This window comes from Zingiber officinale, chromosome 2A, assembly GCF_018446385.1.
Source record: "Zingiber officinale cultivar Zhangliang chromosome 2A, Zo_v1.1, whole genome shotgun sequence".
NCBI classification, from domain to species: Eukaryota; Viridiplantae; Streptophyta; class Magnoliopsida; order Zingiberales; family Zingiberaceae; genus Zingiber; species Zingiber officinale.
In genome coordinates, this window is record NC_055988.1 from 154,861,344 (window position 1) to 154,881,643 (window position 20,300).

Below are 20,300 nucleotides of genomic sequence, written 5' to 3' on the forward strand. Positions count from 1 at the left end.
ACCTTTCTATTGCAGTATAGCAGAAAATTAAAAATGTTTATCCGTGTAGGTCTTGTCCAACCATCACACATTAATATAACCCCACATAAGCTTCATTGCTTCTTGCATGATAGGATCCAAGTTTTGATTTCCTCAACTTGTTCATCTAAATACAGACCAGCAATTTCTTATGCAGTCGAAGGTTGAATGTCAGGTCTAGATTTTTGAATGTTGGACATCATGCTGAGGTAGTATGTGTTATTTGCTGTATCAGGAGGAATTCAATTGAAATGAAAAAAAATTTAACAATACTTTAACCTATTGATTTCGTATTCTTCCTCGTATAAGTATTATCAATACTAATCTGTTTGCTAACTTGGTCTGGGAATGCTAGTGGATCAATATTAGCAGTATCAACTGCACGCCTTCGTCCCATAGAAGGAAAGAAATAACCAATACCACCTTGTGTTGAAGTAACATGAATACTTTCACTCCTCCCCAATGTTACTACAGTAGTTGAGCCACTTCCACTAGCACCTGAACCATTTCCAATAGCACCAATTATAACACCACTATGTTGCATATGCCGCTCATATTCATATTGAGTTCGAAAGGCACTACGAGCTGCTAAAAATTCATCATCATTTGGATCTTCACCACAACCTTCAAATTCATCAAAGACTGGTTCTTTAGAGCTCCACCTATCAAGCATTTCACGTTGTTGTTGTTTATACTTTAATTCTTTTTTGCAATCAAGTTCGTCTTTAATTGCACGACGAATTTCTCGAGAAACTTTTAGGCATTTAGACATCCAGATATCCACCAGCAAGATGTTGTTTTAGGCATGTGATTCTACCACCACATCCAACCATATCACAATGCAAACGTTGTCAAAGAAATCCATTTCCTAATCAACGTGCATGTCTCCAAGCTAGATCATAAGACTATTGTTTTGGTGTCATTACCTATGCGTTTTAAAATTTTAAAAAATCATAACTATAGAAATTAATAAAATTAAATTTTTAATTAATAAATATGATAATTATATTATTAATTATCAATTTAATTAATTATCTATTAATTTATATAATATATATCTACATAGTTAGTGTTTATATATTTTGTAAATATATAATAAAAATTACTATTTATATATAATTTTAAAACTAAATTTATTTAAAACATCTAAAATTATATATTTTTAAAAATTAGTTAATAAATAAACAATTTAAATTATTTATTCAAATAATAAACCGTTTAACAATTTTTCTTATAAAATTTTCTAATATATCAAAAATTAAATTATTTAAGTAAACCTAAAATAATTAATTTGGATATATATAGAGAGAATAATTAATAGATAAAATTTACTATAAATTGGTTAATAAATAAAAATAAATAAATAAATTATTTATTCAATTCATAATCATTAAACAATTCTCCTCATAAAATTTTCTAAGAAATCACTAATTAAATTATTTAAGTATACCTGTAATAAAATATTTAGATATTTATATAGAGACATTAATAGATAAATTTTACTAAATTCCTGTGATAGTTTATAATAATTTCATAGAATTTTTTCTTATTTTTTATTTTATTTTATTTTTATTTAATATAAAAATAATTTTAAAATATTAATTTATATATAATAATTATATAAATTAATTATTAGTTCACTTAATTAATTAATTATTTATTTATTTATTTATAAAAATACACTAAATGATTCTCTTAGAAAAAATGTATTACAGTTTAATCATAAAATGTGAAAAACTAGTAAAAAAAATGACTAAAATTATGGATAAAATAAGTAAAAATAAAATGCAAGTGAACTATAACATGCGTAAATAGATTTTAGATCATAAATGATCAAATTGTTAATATTTGACTAATTTAAGTTAATTTACTTAAGAGAATATTAAGGAATTAATTAAACTTCGATGCATGAAAAATAGCCAAAATTAACTAAATTAATTTGGTAAAACTCCAACTCATATACAGTAGAAAGGAAATTGGTCATCTATTGATATTATACTATCCTTTATATAATTCTATTTATAAACATTCTATAAATTTGTATATTAAATACTATAATTTATATTACATTGAAAAATTAAATTTATTTAAAAGATTCAAATTTATTTTAATTTTTGAATCATTTATAAAATATTAAAATTATTTATAGATTTTTAAATTATTTTAAAATTTTAAACTATTTTTATTTAGAAAATTAATTTAAGATTTAATTTTGAATAAATTAAAAATTCAAAGTTCTTAATTAAAATATTTTATTTTTTTATTTCTACTAATAATAATAATAATATGAATTTATATGTCATAATTATATTAGTTAATTATAATTTATATAATAATTAATTAGCAATTATATATATTTTAAATAATATATTACATATTTATGTATATAATTTTAATTTGATTTTTAATAAATTACAAATATGAATTTAAAATTTAAACACTTTTATTATTAATAAAAATAAATTTATATATTATAATTATATTAGTTAATTAACAATTTATTTAATTAATATTAATTTATATATATAATTATCGTTTATATAATAATTAATTAGAAATTAGAAATTATATATATATATAAAAAAAAATTAATATAACATGCTAAATAATTATAACAGTTATAACATATAAATAAATCTTTTATTTCAATATAACAATTTAAATTAAAATCATTGTATTAATATACCAATTTTAATTAAAACCATTATATTGAAGTTTTTAATAAAACTCTATTCACTTCTTTCATGAATCCTGATTTTCGCCGATTCGTCATCCGTCATCCGTCATCCCCCTCCTTTGCTCGCGAACTCACCATTCAGATCGCAGTATCTCTTCAGTTTCTCTAGTTAAATTGAAAATTTACTATGGTACCTGCTGAAGAAATATGATCACCACCTCGCTGCCACTACTGAGCCGATTGTCCTCGCTGACACTGACCTAATCTCCCTCGTTGATGCTTCCAAGCAAGTCTTCATCGTTTATATAGTGTTTTCCCCTTATTAAAGTGATCTCGTGATCGACAGAAGGAATCAAATGGATTCCTTCTGTCGTACACTATGCCGCAAATGGTGCACGCGAAGACGCACGTGATGACGATCCGAACTTCACACACGTGTGCTATGTCGGTCGCATGCCAGTTGGTCCCCAGTCAGAACGGTAAAAAGCATGAGTTTCAGGCCAAACGGCTCGGTATTTTAAACCATGGTAACGACTAATGTCTAATATAGTGATTACAATGTACTCATATATATGTTACATTACACCCTTATCTTATCCAAAAACTAATAATTACTTTTAAATGCTTTAAATATTCTAATAATACTCAAGTTATTTCTACTCATTTTTATATTTTTTTTTATTATAGCATAAATGAAAACAAAATAATTAGATAGGATAATGCATCAAACAATAATGCTGAAATATTTAGTTTAATATAATAATTTAATCCTGACATACTAGGCAGATTTTTTTTTTCATATTCATTCTACGTCACATCTTAAATTGTTGAGTTTAAAAGTATTTTATGATAATGATAATGGATGAGTAAAGTAATTCTAGTTATCCAATCATCAATCTTTTCGAATCAAGATTTTAAAAATTGTATAAAGATATGAATATGCAATATAAAAAATAGTCATTGGTGTGCAAAATAGAATTTCACATACCAACTTTAGAATTTAGCGATTGTTTGTCAGACCTATATGAATGATGGATTTAATACAATCTCACTACTAGAAGAAGATGATTGAGAATGCATGCAAACTTTTACAATTAAATTTAAAAAAAACAATTGTGTAGTTTTGGTCATGTCTCAAGCTATTTGAACTATTTGCAAATATGGGCGATACCTAAATTTTAGGAACTTCTGACACTGATACACTATCACGCAACAACTATTAATTTGTTTCTGAGGAATATAATACTATCAACTTTGGATTTTGTAAAATCATAAAGCAAACTAATGATGCCAATTAAAAACTAAATTTTTCATGATTTTGTTCATTTCTGGCTTAATATTGGCTGCTCCTAATCCAGCACTGCTTTATCAAAGCAAGTCTAACAAGGGAAATCAATCTTATCAGATCATTTGTACAATGTACTTAATTCTCAGTCTTCCTCCACTCCCTCGCTCTACTCTTTACTTCGTCAGCAACCTACTATGCTGCCAACAAATGCAACAAGGAGAGAGTAGCGAGAAAAAGGCGGGTCCTAAGTTAATCCTGTACCAGCACAATCTTTGATCTCGATCCATATGAGTCCAAGTGTGTCCTCAGAAGAGGTAGAGGTTTGTCTGCATAGCTATCATAATCTTGCTGCTACGGCCAGGCCTCAAAAAGCATTATGCATCAACATTACATTCTATCTTCTAGTCTATTTCCAACTTTCATGTTTCTTGTTATTTGAAGTATTGACACAGTATATAAGCAGGTAAAGTATAACAAATCTGTCGCTTTCAACTTTAGACTCTCTTTAAACTATCTAGACTTAGTCTCACCAGTATATTTAGCACAGGATACATTACTATCCTTCTTTGTTCCCAAATCATTGTGCATGTAGATAGGCATGCACTATTGCAATGAAGTATATCTGATAAGCTTGGACAACTTTGTCCATTTGCAATACTGAATCATATAAATAGAAAAATGATACTGGAATAGTTATTGTGCCATTGTATGAAATGAAGAGGAAGAGAGGAAAAGCTAGTAGAAATTTACCCGAACAATTTCTTCATAGGTCTCATCATCAATTTCCACCGTAGTTAGTATCTCTTCAACGTCACCAAGAATCATGTTTAAATGTTGGTCATAAGCCTGAAACAGAATGTAGAAATCTCACAGGTTTCAGTATTTAGATCTTAAAAAAAATCTCGAACAGAACATTATGGATTACAATAGAACTACAAAATCAGGGTAAAGAGGCAATTGACAGCACATAGTAAGAATATTCTATTTGAATAGTCAATTGGGAAACAAACTCTAACTAAAATATCCACACAATAATCTCTTTAAAACAAAAGGCAAGAATAATACGGGAACATCATGTAACCTATGATTATTTAAAGAAAAAGAAGAGTTTTGTAATCTTGGATATATTTGATTCCTTTCTACCTACTGTAATGGCAACCTATAAAACATCTAAGCAAGCACATAATTACATTTTCCATAAAGAACTACCATAAACTCGAAATCATGCGCCTTAACGGAATTTTTAGGAATTTTCTAGGCATTTTTCAGAACTCGTATGACATAGGTTAAGGGGATAAGTATCGGGCCAGGGGAAAGCCTGTTTAAGGAACCCAATTTAAGTAGGAATTGATTAAGGAATTAACTTAGCTTTAATTAAACTAACCCTAAGTTATAAAAGGAAACCTAAGTTTTCGAAATTGATTAATCGATTCCGGTTATTAATCCCTATTCTTCCTCCTCGTTGCCGAACTCCACCACCTCCCCGTGCCCTAACTCACAACGCCGAACTCCTCCTTCCCTCTCTTCCTCGCGAGCGCAGCCCGACGTCGCCGGCCTCCCCTCCTTCTCACGCGGCCACCACAGCTGCTGCCTCGCTCCCTCACGCGGGTGTCATCGTCGAGCACAATAGCCCCAGTGATCTCCTCCTCACGCGAGCTCCCTAGCCACCGAGCCACCGTAGACGCCAGCTCCTCTCTTCCTCGCACTCGACGCCGCCGACCCTCCTCCCTTTCCCTCTCGCGGCGTTGTGCCCTAGCAGTAATTTCGGTGGTAAGTGGTTAGATATGGTTATGAATTTGGGCGTTCGCGTTTGATCTTATTTTTGTTTAGTTTTTCGGTTTGAGTTCTGGCCATCTTGATGGATTCAACTAGTTCTGTTTTTCAGTTAGCAATGGAATTTTGGGAATTTATTCGATTCAAGGGTAGGGAGCTAAATGTGATCAAAAACTTGGTTGGTTGTTTTGCAAGGATTCGGTGTTGATGGAATTGCTGGTTTCCATGGATTGGTTGTGAGGCAGTGGACGGAATTTGGTGGTGGTGTATGGTTTCGATTTTTGTTCATGTTGTTGTGATAGTTTGATTTTGTTTTGGACAGATTTATTTTGGGTGTGAGATGTTGGCTTGATCTTGTATTCTGGTCTTTTGAAGGTTCCGAGTCTTAAGGTGGAAGTCATATTGTTTTGTGATAACTTCTGGTTCCTTGAGATGGTGCTGAATTCACGGGTCAAGGGAGTTGGAGAATCTTTGTCCTACTTCATGTTATCTCTTGTGAAGGTTGATTTCAGTTTATGGTATAGAGGATTTGAGTCAATGACGTTCTTTGTTCTTTAAGTCACTATGTTTTTTTTGGTGAACAGATTTAGTAGGATGGAATGTGATTGTAATGGGGTTTCTGGTTCTTTTGGATGACTGTGGATTTGTTTGGACAGATCCAAGGGTTGTGAATCGATCTTGATGTAGTTTTTGTTTGGCAAGACAACTTTGGATTTCTAGGCAGATTTGCATATTTTGAATCAACCTCAATATTATTTTGGTTTTGACAGATAGCCTTGAATTCTGGATAGATTTGGAATTTTTTATTTGAATTGTCTATTTGAAGTCGAGATAGATTAATTAGGGTTAAACCAATTCGATTAAGGATTTATTGATTGGATTAATCGAGGTAAATCGACGATTAGTCTTGATTAATAATCATTGCGATGGAGGGTTACCTTATCGGTTTTGGGAACTAGGCTTAGTTAGTTGATGTATAACATGATTAACTAAACTGTACATTGTGTGATTTGCAGGATTTTGATTCGAGACGAGTATCTCGATGTGGGATTAATTAGCACGGTCTACGTATAAAGGCGGGTACTTCTTGTTTTGTTTCTTTTAGTGCTTTAACCTTGGTGCATGAATTATTTTGGATAAGGACTGTTTACCTTGACTCCATTCTTATTTTTCCTGCGCTTAATACTTCCATGTGATCTTTGAGATATTCGTTTCCATATCTATACAGTCTCTTGTTGTTGTCCATGATAAGTACCCAACACTAGATACCATGTTTGTATGCTTTGACTGTTGTTTATTTATGTACTATATTGAGCATACTGGCTTCATGTAACATACCTGTTTCTGTTTATATATATATGATGACTGTTGCATTGTTCGCATCATGTCATTGCATGCATGTCAACGACCAATTCTCCCTTGCGGTCGAGAGAGTCGTTGAGCTGCATCCTCGGTCACTCGAAAGAGTGGTAGCTGGAGTTAATGCCGCTTGTCCTGTCGTGCCGCACTCGGCCACTCATGGAGAGTAGTAGTTGGAGTACGAGCAGCAGGGACCCCGTCGCAAATGTAGCTAGTTAGCTACTATACAACTGTCCCCTCGGCCACTCGTGTGAGTGGTAGCTAGAGTGGTGTACAGTCTGTCACTGACCCGGCCTCTCGACCATACAGGGGTCATGGTGCAGAGGGGTGGGCGGGAGTGACCATCCGTGCATACGCTGTTATTATATTTGCTTTGGCTGCTGCTGTCTACATATATGCTGTTATTGCTTACTTACTATTGTTGTTCACATATGCTGATATGCTTACTTATGTGGAGATATATTCTCATTGTAGATGTTTAGTTATTGGAAATTTGTATATACCTTGCTTATTACCTCTATAGTTATGAGCAATACTATAGCAGATTAGTACTAGTTCTGACCTACTATACCTAGCCTAGAATATGGTTTCAGGTATGAGCACTTATTTTGATTCTATTGTAGTATCTGTTATTCTTCTTATGAGACTGTATTTCTTTTGGCATTCTCTATTGGTTTATTTGTTCATGTACTATTTTCCTTTACCCGTTGAGTTCCAATACTCACCACCTCACAAATTGGTTTTCTTTCGCCATGTAACAAGTAGATGAGTCATGGATGCTTGGAGAGTCCCGGCTACCAGTCCCACGTCACACACGAGGATAGTTTTCTTTTTGGATTTTGTTACTGTTTGGGTGACATGTTAATCTCGCGTATTTTGCTTTTGAACAAGTCACTGTGGATTTTTGGAGTTTAGTCTGGTGGTTGCAGGTATTTTTGTTAGTGTCGTTGTTGGTCTTATGTTCATATTGTTTTGTGTTTTCCGCTGCGTTTACGTTGTTGTGCGCTTATTTCTAATCGTGTGGGCTGTGATATAACTGCGTGGTTATGTTTATTTCATTTTTGTCCAGCCGAGTAGGCTGAGTATATTAAACTACGTGGTTATGTTGTTTCCATTTTATATATGTTCCAGCCGAGTGTGGCTGATGTATATTTTGTATGTAGTAATGCTTCATATTGTCATCTGTACAGGGGAGATGCTGTCGGAGTTTTGTCTGGCGGGGACTCCTTTGGGGTGTGACAATTACCTTCTTCAAAACTCCTAGTTTACAGTATTTTTCTCCAATTCCCATCCTGAGTTAGCTTTAACAAAATTATGAACAACAATAAAAGTTCATCCAACATACAAATCCCAAGCAAGGTTTTCAAGTTAAGGTTTGTACCATGAATAGTGTTGTTAGAGGCGCGAGGCGCACCGAGGCGCAAAGGGCTCCTTTAGCCTGAGGCATGAGGCGCGCCCAAGGCGCGTACCTCTTGAACATGAGGCTGATTACTAAACTACTGACACACTCATATAATATATGATAACTATTAATATTCCACGCACACAAATATCGAACCACTAGCCATAATCCACATAATATGACAAGCAAAACAATACCATGGTAAAATTAATAAAAGTTTCAAACTTTCAAGTTTCAACTTTCTAATCTAAACTAACAAAGATCATCAAAATAAGCGTAATAAGTCAAATTAATCATCAAGCTCAAGATCATCATCGTTGTATGCTTCTTCTTCTTCTTTATCTTCATCTTCTTCAAATTCAATTTCTTCTTCTTCTTCTTCTTCATCATCTCTAGGCCTAGCATGTGAACTAGAGGCCATGGATGCAATATTTTTTCCTCTAGTACAATATTCAGGCTCTTCAGCTCCACTAGCCCTAGCAACGATATCTCATGTCAAGTCATCACCTTCAAAAACTAACTCATCTTCTTCATTATCACTTTCTCCATCTATTCTACCCATTAACCATTCATTACTATCATCAATATCTATCAAAGAGATGGAGTAAATATTATCACGTGCATCATACCGAAGTTTTAAGGCACGATTGTATTTCACAAATACCAAATCATTTAAACGCTGTTGAGCTAGCTTTTTTTTTTTTTTTTTACTGTGAATCTACAAAATATCAAAAACCACAATAAGTATAATAAAATAGCAAAGAATATTTTCTACTTATAAAGGTAACATACTAATAGTATTATACATTTATATTTATTACATACCTGCTCAAATATACTCTAATTGCGCTTACAGCCGAAAGCACTACAAGTGAGGCTAATCACTTTAATAGTAAACTTTTGCAATTCTGGGATATTTGCTCCGTAACATTCCCACCATTCTGTTGGAGATAATACTCTTCTATGTCTAATTGTCATATTTCTCCCAAATAGCCCTTCTGTCTTTCGATATATAGAGAGATGGGTAGTGATTTTATCTTACTCAGTAGCGCTTGAAACCAATCTCTCCATAGTTTCAAACAAATCATTCACCACTTCTCCATAGATATTTGAATCTGTGTATGAATAAAAAAATTCTAGATTCAAACAATGTCCTGCAGCATGTAGACGTCTCTTATCAATATGATCTCAAACACTTCTTTGTATTTCTCTTCTTTCTCCTTAAAAGCTTTCATAATTGTTTCTTTTGCTCTATCCATAGCCTCATAAATATAGCCTATTGCAGGTTTTCTTTCACCATCAACCAGTCTCAGAACACGGACTAAAGGGCCATATATTTTTAAAATATGTGCAATACTGCTCCAAAATCTAAGTGTCATGGTGACTTTAGCTACCTTCTTCCCCGCCGCTTCTTTTGCTCATTTACTCTCTGTCCAATCCTTTGAAATGAACATTTTTCTTAAATTTTGTTTCTATAGGTGCATCCTTTCAAGAGTAAGAAAAGCAGTAGCAAATCTTGTTACATCTACCCGACAAAACTCTTTTTGTCTTGTGAATTGCCTCAACATATTTACCATGCCTGGGCGAACATAAATGTAAGCATTCACACTCATTGTCTTCTTCACTGTTGCTTTAAAATCAAGCAATTTCTCAATATCTTCTAAGATCAAGTCGACATAGTGAGAAGCACAAGGAGTCTAATATAGGTGTGACCTTTTTGCTTCTAATAATTTTCCTACAAAAGAAGTTAAAAAACTATAAAAGTTTAACATAAATAAGAAAAAACATATTGGTAAGAAAGAATTAAATAGATTCTTACCTGCAAGCACATTGTTACTTGCACTATCCATAACAACTTGAACAACATTTGCTTCTCCTACACGCTCCACAAATCGATCAAGCAACTAAAATATTCTCTCCAGTCTTTGCATAATCAGAAGCATCAACCGATTCGATAAAAATGAACCTTTAGGAGAATTCACTAAAAATTTAATCAATGTCCTCTGCCTTTTGTCTGTCCACCCATCTGCCATCAAACTACAATCATACTTGGCCCATTCTGTTTCACACGACTTAATGTAATCATTTGTCATACTATCAACAGCCTTTTTAAAAAAAAAAAACTCTCACCTCATGATAACTAGGTCCTTTTAGACCTACACCATATTGGCTACCAAGTCCAACATCCTTTTGAAGCTTGAATAGTTAACGGCATTAAAAGGAATTACCGCATCATACATCCACTCAATTATAGTCATACAAGTTTTTTCCCGCAATTCTTTATTGTGTGCCTCATTTATTGTAGTTTGCCTCTCTTTACCCTTTCTACTTGCAGCATTTTTTTACATATTAAAAGCAAAATACGTATCCATTGGACCTATTATCTTGGCCTTTTTTGCATATTCACTGATCTAGAACTTGTACTTGTACTTATAGGCGGCACGGCTTTAGCTCCAATATCATCCATATCAATATCATCACCAAAAGGGTCTACATCCTCAAAGTCCAATGTCGCAAGTTTAGAAAGATTGCTTTTCTCCGCCTTTTCTCCATGAAATTGTTTATTTCTTCACGTACATGAAGCGAACATTTTTTGCAAGTCGTAGTATTTCGAAACCCCCCAACAAGATGTTGTTTTGCACGATAAATACCGCCTTTTGTAATTTTTTTGACAAAAGTTACAAATCAAATCATTTTTATTATTCGGATTAACTCTTTGAAAATAATTTCATGCCGGATCTTTATATATATATATATATATATATATTGGAGTATCACTACTACCTTCCATGATAATTGAATAAGAAAATAGCCGGAAAAATCAAAACAAAATAAAATCAACACTGTACCAACAATAGAAAAATATTGTACTATGCTACTAGCAATAGAAAAACATGACAAAAATAAAAAAAATAGAAAAAAAAAAAGGACAAAAAAAGCAAAATCGGACAGTAGTAAGAACACTGAACACGAACCAGCAAATTATCCTTCTGATTGAAAAATCTTTAGTTCGCAAAATATGCTTCTATAAGTGGAAACAAAGAAACATTACTTTCCAGTATAAATGGTAAATTAAAAAGGATGGATTAGTAAATCAAATTCTACATAGGGAAAATTTTCAATTGCAAAGTAATAACAACAGAAATATTACTTTCCAGTGTGAGCAAGTAATAACTAAGTAAAATAGACAAAATTTTCATACCTCTCGCTTATCAACAAATGTTCTTTCTGTGATCTTGTTTAGTTTATTATCACATCTACTATTATAAAAAACCTAAAATGCAAAAAGAACAAAAAGAATGATTTGAATATTGAACAAATTTTGGTCATCTATGAGTATGACAAACTAAGTAAAAGAAAATGGATTATGTTTCTTAGCAAACTTGATATCATGATCAATGTAAATGTGAGAAGGTAGACAATGTATTTGCAAATTGCATCATATCTATACTGTACCACTGTACAGCACTAGAAAAATAGGACAAAAACAAAAAGAAAAACAGAAAAAAAAAAAACAGAGAAAAAAAAAGCAAAACCGGCAAGCAGCAAGGACACTGGACACGAAGTAACAAAAATAGAAAATCAAGGGAAAAAAATGTAAAACCAGACAGAAGTCAGCAGCCAAAAGGCCCAGGAGAACCTGGAAAAACAGGGAAAAAAACAAAACAAAAAGCAGCAAGAACACGGAACTCAGCAAGAAGAAAAAACAGAAAAAGGAGAAGAAAAGAAGGTACTAGAACAAAGAGAAGAAAAGAAGGAGAAGAAGAAAAGAAGAAAAACTGAAAAGTGAAAATGAAGAAGAGAAGAAGAAGAAGAAAAAAAATCCCGGAAGAAGATAACAGAAGAAGAAGAGAAGAAGAAAAGAAATAACGGAAGAAGAGAAGAAGAAGAGAACAGAAGAAAAAGAAGAAGAAGTGAAGAATAGAAAAACAAAAAAAAGGAAAAAACATATACCTGGGTACGACGGCGGGACTCAAGCAACAACAGCGGCGGACGGAAGGCTCCAGGAGCGTTTAGGTTCAGATTTCTTCTTCTTTGCATTCTTTTCTTCTTCCCTTTTATCTTTTCCTTCTCCGTGCCCTAATTCCAAACCAAATCAAATGCTTTTTTGGTTAAAAATCTTCACGATAGCGCCTCGATCGTGCATCAGTTGAGATGCAAAGGCGGCCTAGGCACGCCGAGGCGCGCGCCTGACGAACAACGCCCTCCTCGCGTGGGAAAAGGCTTTTTCCCGACGCCGTGTGCGCCTGACGCCTCAGGCGCGCCTTTAACAACACAGACCATGAATCATTTTGGTAAACCATTTTGGAGAATTCCCAAATGAGAACAACAAGGATTAGTTACAACTACAATATGAGTTAAAAAGTAATTCTACTTGTCCAGAATAATTTTGATATTCTATAATGTATAAAATAATCTTATATTCCATTTAACACCATAATAATATAGATGAAGTAAATTGAATTTGACTCTTAATATGATTATAGCTTACATCAATCACCATGCACAAATTATTGTTATTTAATTTTATTAAGAAAATAAATAACCAATATAATAGAAAATGTCGTCGTCAAATTTTTTGACATAGAAAGTGCATTGTCAACTGATCCTGCCCTGAAGCTGAGTAGATGGCCACCGGGGAACAACGCTGAGGCGGCTCTTCGTCTGTACTGATGCTCCCTCGCTCCTGCAACCACAAGTCGTTAGTGCCAAGCTGGAGGAGGTTCCCGGTGACGGCCCTCCGACGCTCAAGTCACACACCGGCAAGGGAAGAAAACAGAGGCAACAAAGAAGAAGCAAATGGTTGTTCCAGAGGGCGTATGCGCGTACCTCCGCGGATGGCTGCTTCCCTCCTTATATAGAGCTTCGACGGGTTGACTACACGCTTCCCGGGCGGATGCGCATCCCCAAACTTTCCCCAAAAGCTAACATCGAGAAAGGATCCCTGACATCTTACCATAACGGGGCGAACGCATCTCTGCCAAGGCGGTGGAATCTTCTTCCGTACGATCTTATGTCCATCCGCGCCGTCAGCCGGCGGTATCGACTCCTAAAAGGATGTTAGCACGTATTCCCCATCTTAGTTGTCGGCTGTTAGTCTGATTGGACTTTCCTTGATCGATCCGGCCGGCCAACTCTTTGACCTCATACGAGTATATCCAGACCGATCAGCATGAGTGCCCCGGTCTCGGTGCGTTGTAGGCTCAGCCAATCCTCTTTGAACTCTTCCGGCCGATCGGGTTGTAGGCTTGGCCCACCTTCTACGAACTATTCTGACCGATTGGGTTGCAAGCTTGGACCACCTTCTACGAACTATTCTGACCGATCGGGTTGCAAGCTTGGCCCACCTTCTACGAACTATTCTGGCCGATCGGGTTGTAGGCTTGGCCCACCTTCTCCGAACTCTTCTGGTCGATCGGATTGTAGGGACTTCGGCTCGGCTAGTCTCTTAGTTGACCACCTCTTGACTTTGACGACCATCCAAGCGTTGAACTTCCTTAGAGGTGGCCCTCCTGGGTTATCGCCGGATCATCAACTTTACCCTCACTGTCGATCTCAATGCAATTGACCATGTTGTGTAAAGGGAGGAACGAAGACAACTGACCACGCAGGACAAGTGGATGGTCATTGCATGTAGGGTTGTAAATGAATCAAGCGTTCGTGAACAAGCTTAGTGTTCGGCTTGGTAAGAGTTTGTTTATGTTCGTTCAATATACACAAGATTAATTAAACAAACAAGCTTGAACAGCTCGTTAAACTAAACAAGCAAGCTTGAACAGCTCGTTAAACTAAACAAACAAACTTGAACACATATGTGTTCAGCTCATTAACATTCGTGAACAACGTTCGTGAACAATGTTCGTGAACAATGTTCACGAACCATATTCATTAATAAAACTCTTTTCAATATGCTAAATAAATAATAAAATAAAATAAAATAAAATAAACAAATAAATTTAAATTATCAAACTCAATAACCAATCAAATAACTAAAAGTTCCAAACAATCAAACAAACTTGAATTGAGAGTTCGATAACATCTAAACGAACCAAACTCAAGTCAAGCTCGAATCAAGCTCAAGCCAAGCTTGAATTGAGAATTCGATAATATCTAAACAAACCAAGCTCAAGCCAAGCTTGAACAATAATTTCAAAAGTTTGGTTCATTTAAAGCTTGGCTCAATTCTTACCTTTAAAAAAGCTTGAACTCCCCAAAGCTCGACTCCGCTCATTTACATCCCTAATTGCATGGGGTGTTGCCATCAAAAGGTCTGGAGTTCAATTCCTGACAGCGAAATGCTTGTCAAGTTCCTGCCCTCCCCCTTGCAATGGTGTTGTTCAAAGACAAAGTCACCCATGATTTACCTCTCTATAAATGGTCATGGGGCCGATCGTGTTGGACGTCCGAAGTCAGCATGTGACCTTTTGCCACTAAGAACGAAGAGAACTTTGACATGATATAACTTCTATCTTCCACCCTCATTGTCATCTAGCATATTGATGTGATTGATGTGGCAAGACTTGTTCTTCTTAATCCATATGGGGTACCTCATATAAAAGAACCATATTGAATCCTATTGAATTAAACAGAATCCTCCTAATTCATTTAAATTCAAGTTCATATGTAAGATTTATGTCATTTTACAAATTTGACAACTATGACGCAAAAGAGAAATATCCATCAAAAAGGTAAAAAAAGGAAAACATTAAATTTGAAATAATGGGATCCTACAATAATAGGAACTAAGGGCACAATGTTGCTTTTACAGTTGAATACCCCAACATTAATAAAAAAAAGTGACCAATCTAACATACATATGTTTCATCAAACAGCAATCAGCATTACTTCTAATTTCTAGATATTAGTTGAACACTTAGGAATTTTTTTTGGACATGGCTAGATTAATATAGAAATCCACAGATACCCGAAACATTTCAGAAGATTATAGAGTTACACTCCCCTTTTAACATAAGTAGCTTCCTAATTGTACTCTAAGAAGCCCAAATGTAGAAGAAAGATGTCAATCAGCCATACAAGAAGGCATAGAAGTCCAAAAACATTAGCTTCCAGGGGTAGAATATTATGCCATGATTTTCATCCAAAGGCCAATGCAGTCACAAACAAATTCTTCCATCGATGGATAATAGAAGAACATAACGCAGTGTGGCAAAGGAATCAGTTCAATCAGTTGGAGAAAAGAAAATTTGAGAGAGAGAGAGAGAGAGATGGTAGAGTTTTTTACGAACGTGAAGCTTTCCTCGAAGTTCTCGGTCGGATCGGAGCTTGACGTAGATGCGCTCGTCTAGGCTTAACCTGATGAGATCGAGAGGCTCCTTGACCGTGCTCTCCTCTTCGGTCGCCATGTCACCCGACGAAGCCCTTCGTCGCCCTCTGTGGCCGCCTTCGCCTTCGACGATTAGTAATTAGGGTCTGCTGTCTCCGCTATCGATTACAGAGGGAAATGTTCAAGTTGGATCCGTGGCGGATTTCCTTTCCTCCCACCCCTTCGAACCGAATCGAACCGAACTACAGTCTGGAAAACCAAACCGCATCAATAATGTACCAATAAATTAATCCTAAATATTTTATTTTTAAGGTAAAATTCCGCTAATAAGTTGTCAAGGGCTTGCTTGTTCACTAAAAAGTGATGGGTAGATTTATATTGTTTAAAAAATAATATAGCATTATAGATGTCTTTCTTAGATTATTAAAAATCCACCTAGGCTCTTAGTTGACATTTTTCACTAAATAGGTCGTTAAGTATTTATCTACTAAAAGTACTCAATTAATTTATATGATTCAAATTAGATAATATCTTACCATAGGTATCTTACTTGTCATGGATGTTTCCTTGAAGCTCTAGGAGTCCATATATATTCTTAATCTATATTTTTCATTTTATATTAGTCGCGACTCGTGAAACACTTGTCTAAAGTATTTGATGGATATCTATATAATTTTAGTAGGTAATGTGTCATTGTGGATATCTTAAAATTTTAGTAGTCCATCTATGCTTTCCTTGACATTTTCTACTCTATATAGGTCATCAAGCTATTTATCCTCCAAAAGTAATTGATGGAGGTATTTTTCACTAATATAGGTCATAAGCATCTGTCTATTAAAAAGTGCTTAATAGACAAACCTAGCTACATTATTCAAATAAATAGTGTCTTTTTTTTAAAGATGTGTTTAATTTAAGTTTGTTATATATAATCATATGATTAAAGCTATAGGAATAAAATATATCCTAATATTATTTGATTCAATTTTTGAAATATTCATTTTGGAAAAAAAATGTTAATTTCAGAATTACGTAAAATCTCACACTTTTAAGACAATCATCGCATCCCGAGTTATATCTCACATTTAGGCTACATTTGGTAGGGTGTAATCTGCCTTGTAATGTAATCAGGATTACATTACAAGGTTGATTATTTTGTTTGGTTTAATTTTAAACTTGCAATGTAATGTAATCTGGATTACAAAACGTAATGAAGTTTTGTAATCTGGATTACAAAACAAATACTATGTAATTTGATTACAATACGAGGTCACCATTTAACCAAAATTTAAATGTCGAATATACCCCTAGTCCACGACGGTCGCCGCTCGCCACCACCCGCTGCTCGCCGCCAGCGACCACCGCGCCCGTCGTCGGCGACCGCCGCCGGCCGTCTCCGACGACCACAGTCGGTTGCCGCCGATGACCACAGTCGGTCGTTGTCGGCGACCATCGCCACCCCCCCTGTCGTCGCCGCTGGTTGTCGTTGTTGTGGGTTGCCGGCAGGCGACGGCGGTTAGCGGTTGCTGATGGTGGCGGCCGGCGGAGGAGGCCAACGGCGGCGGCCACTGGTTGCGGCAAGCTCCGGTAGAGGTGCGATGACCGTCGGTAGAGGTCGCAGAATATTTTTGTCATTTTATAATATTACGAATCACATTGCTTATAAAAAATAATAAATACCAAATAAAAGAATGTAATCATCCTTGTAATCAAAGATTACATACATTACATTACCAAACGTAATAATGTAATCAAGATTACATTACATTACAAATTTGATTACGTACATTACAAGTTACATTACATTACACCCAACTAAACGTAGCCTTACTGACATGATAAGCATGCTCAATTATCTAAGAATTACTCATTACTTGAACCAAATATGATTAAATAACATAATCTTTAGTAGATAATCAAGATTATCAATAACAACCTTCAATTAAACATATCCTAAATGTCTCCCTGAGAATCTAGAAGTCTATCTCTGCTCTCATCAAGTACAATTGTCAACCAACATTGTTAGTAAGCATGCATCACTCAAATCAGGTCATATCACGTATGTTTGTAGACCTATGCTCTTAGTTAACATTTTCCGGTTCATATAGATTATTAAGAACTCATCCACCCAAAGTGTTTGGTGGACTTGCACTACTCGGATAGGTAATAACTCATCAAAGCTGTCTCACTAAAGTGACTAACGAAGAGAATACACAACATCATTTAAGGAATTTTACTCAGAGATAGCCATTATTCACCCAATGACTACACCCTACTAATGTCAATCCAATTGTGTAGTGGAAAACAAGAATTGCATATTAAAAGAAATGGCAAATGATAAGTTGGGTGCTAACCTAGAACTTGTTGCGGAAACTATCCTCTCAATAAACTATATTTTGAATAAGGTATCCCATTGAAGTAGAGATGAAACTCCCTATGTATAGTTGAAAGGTTGAATTTTTTTTTTAGGCTAGCACTAAGAAACAAAAAAAGGTTGAATGTGTTTGGCTAAAGTATAAATACCTATACCTAAGCAAATTTAAATTGAGCCTAAAATAGTTGACTAGATATTTATTAGATGTACAGGTAATACTAGTGTGTATTGCTTTCTAGTACACAAATTAGAAATAATTGGCCTACATAAAGACATAATTTTCAGGTGAAGAGTATGATATTTTTTAAGGATATATTTTCATAAAATATGATAAGAGGTAAAGCATATGAATATACTTTTAGTAATCATTATCTGCCGAGGAACTAAGATACAATAAAAGTCCCGAAGACCTTAGGACAGTGGTGCAGTGATAAAGGTTTTTTAAATTTTTTTAGACATTTAATAATCAAGTTTTAATTTCAGTAAATTAACAAATAAATTTTTCAAAATGAATAATTGATCTAAAAATGCTGAGCTGATGAATCATCTGTTGTAAGTACTTTTCGATTTATTATGGTGGTCGTAGAAAATTTTCACAGTAATATCAAATTGACCCAGACTTTCCAACTAGATTTTTCTAACGATAATAAATATCGTTAAATGAATCTAACTATCTAAGATAGTGAAATAGACATGGTCTTGTTCAAAAGCTTTATTGTAGGAGGCTATAAATAGCAATATAAAATCCTTAATGCAAAACTATATCTAGGAATTCAGAGATATATCACTAAGAAGTAAGTTGTTGGAGTAAAAATAAATTCTTAAAAAAAAATACAAGGATGATGAATCAATTAATAAGTACAAGTTTTACTTGTAACCTTTTGTGAGATCGAACGGGTCATCTCAAATTAAACATTACTTGACCTGATTAATTAATTTTTTATAAACTAAAGGAAGGTCTTCACAGTTTCAATACCTATTGATCTACGATTAATATCATGTTGATTTACGTATTGATCGTCATTGTAGTGATACCCGATCTCAAAATTCACCAAGTGGACATTAAAATAACAATTTTAAATGAAAAAAAAAACATAAAGGCGATATGTATATAGAACAACTTGAAAGGTATATGATTATGGATCAAAAGACCAAGTTATACATACATATTGCATTACTAATTGAATCAAACATACAACAAAAGAATGGTACATGAAACTTAACAAATTAATAATGTCAAATGTATTTCAAATTAGTAAGTGTGATAAGTATGTCCCTTCCAACCAACATACTATAGATGGTCAAGCCGCCGGTCAATAAATTTGTTTACTTTGTTACTTCTTGGAGATCATTGGGAAGATACAGAAAAGACCTCTCTCCGCAAAGGACCACCAGTGAGGTGTCGATGATGTTAACAAAGTCGTCATGATCTAGGAGAAGATGAGACCATCGAGATTTAGCAATGGTCGCAGATCGTGATTGTGCCTAGCGATGAGCCCGGCGATGGCGGAATCCGATAGAGCAAACTCCATCGACGATTCCTCCGACGATGAATAGATGCATACCTATTAAATAGATCTACTAACATATCTTGCACAGATCCTTTTATAGTAACATAATCTATAAGCATAAGAGATCTTATGCTTCACGACAACATGATTATATATAGCAAGTAGAAAGATCTATCATGTATTCAACATTTGCTCTGATACCATTATTGATCTAAATGCATGAAATACAAAAATACAAAATATGTAAAATTCACAGTGATTTCCCGTAGTAGATTTTGATGTTCGCTTGTCGTCGAAAGAACGATCACGAACGAATCGAAAAACTCTTCAAAATTTCATGAACCAAATCTCTTTGTGAACGGAAGAACAAAGATATGTTCTTCTCCTTTTCTCCTTTCTTTTAGATTGCTTTGGATGACCTTATATAGGTATAGAGGTTTCTTCCCCTTTCTTCACTGATAGAGGAAGGTAAATGAATTGGAAGAGGAAGGGGAATGGGAATGGGTGTTTCTCACCTTCCTAACTCCAATACTATAATCATATGTTAAAGAGCCAAGTGAAAGGCCCCTTGGAATTATTGACAAGTTTTTGGTACCATAGATACCTCTTTAACAAA

The 20,300-nt window shown here is 34.5% G+C and overlaps 1 protein-coding gene across 1 annotated transcript in view; it reads right to left on the reverse strand.

The window, feature by feature from the left end:
* Nucleotides 1–16,001, reverse strand: part of LOC122042842 (sm-like protein LSM3A) — a 32,489-nt gene extending 16,488 nt beyond the window's left edge. Inside the window, exons 1-2 of the mRNA XM_042603174.1 lie at nucleotides 15,765–16,001; nucleotides 4,734–4,829 (exon numbers count right to left, since the gene is read on the reverse strand). Coding sequence (XP_042459108.1) covers nucleotides 4,734–4,829; nucleotides 15,765–15,881 — 213 coding nt within the window. The 5' untranslated portion in view covers nucleotides 15,882–16,001. The remainder of the gene's footprint in view (nucleotides 1–4,733; nucleotides 4,830–15,764) is intronic.
* Nucleotides 16,002–20,300: the final 4,299 nt, after the last annotated feature.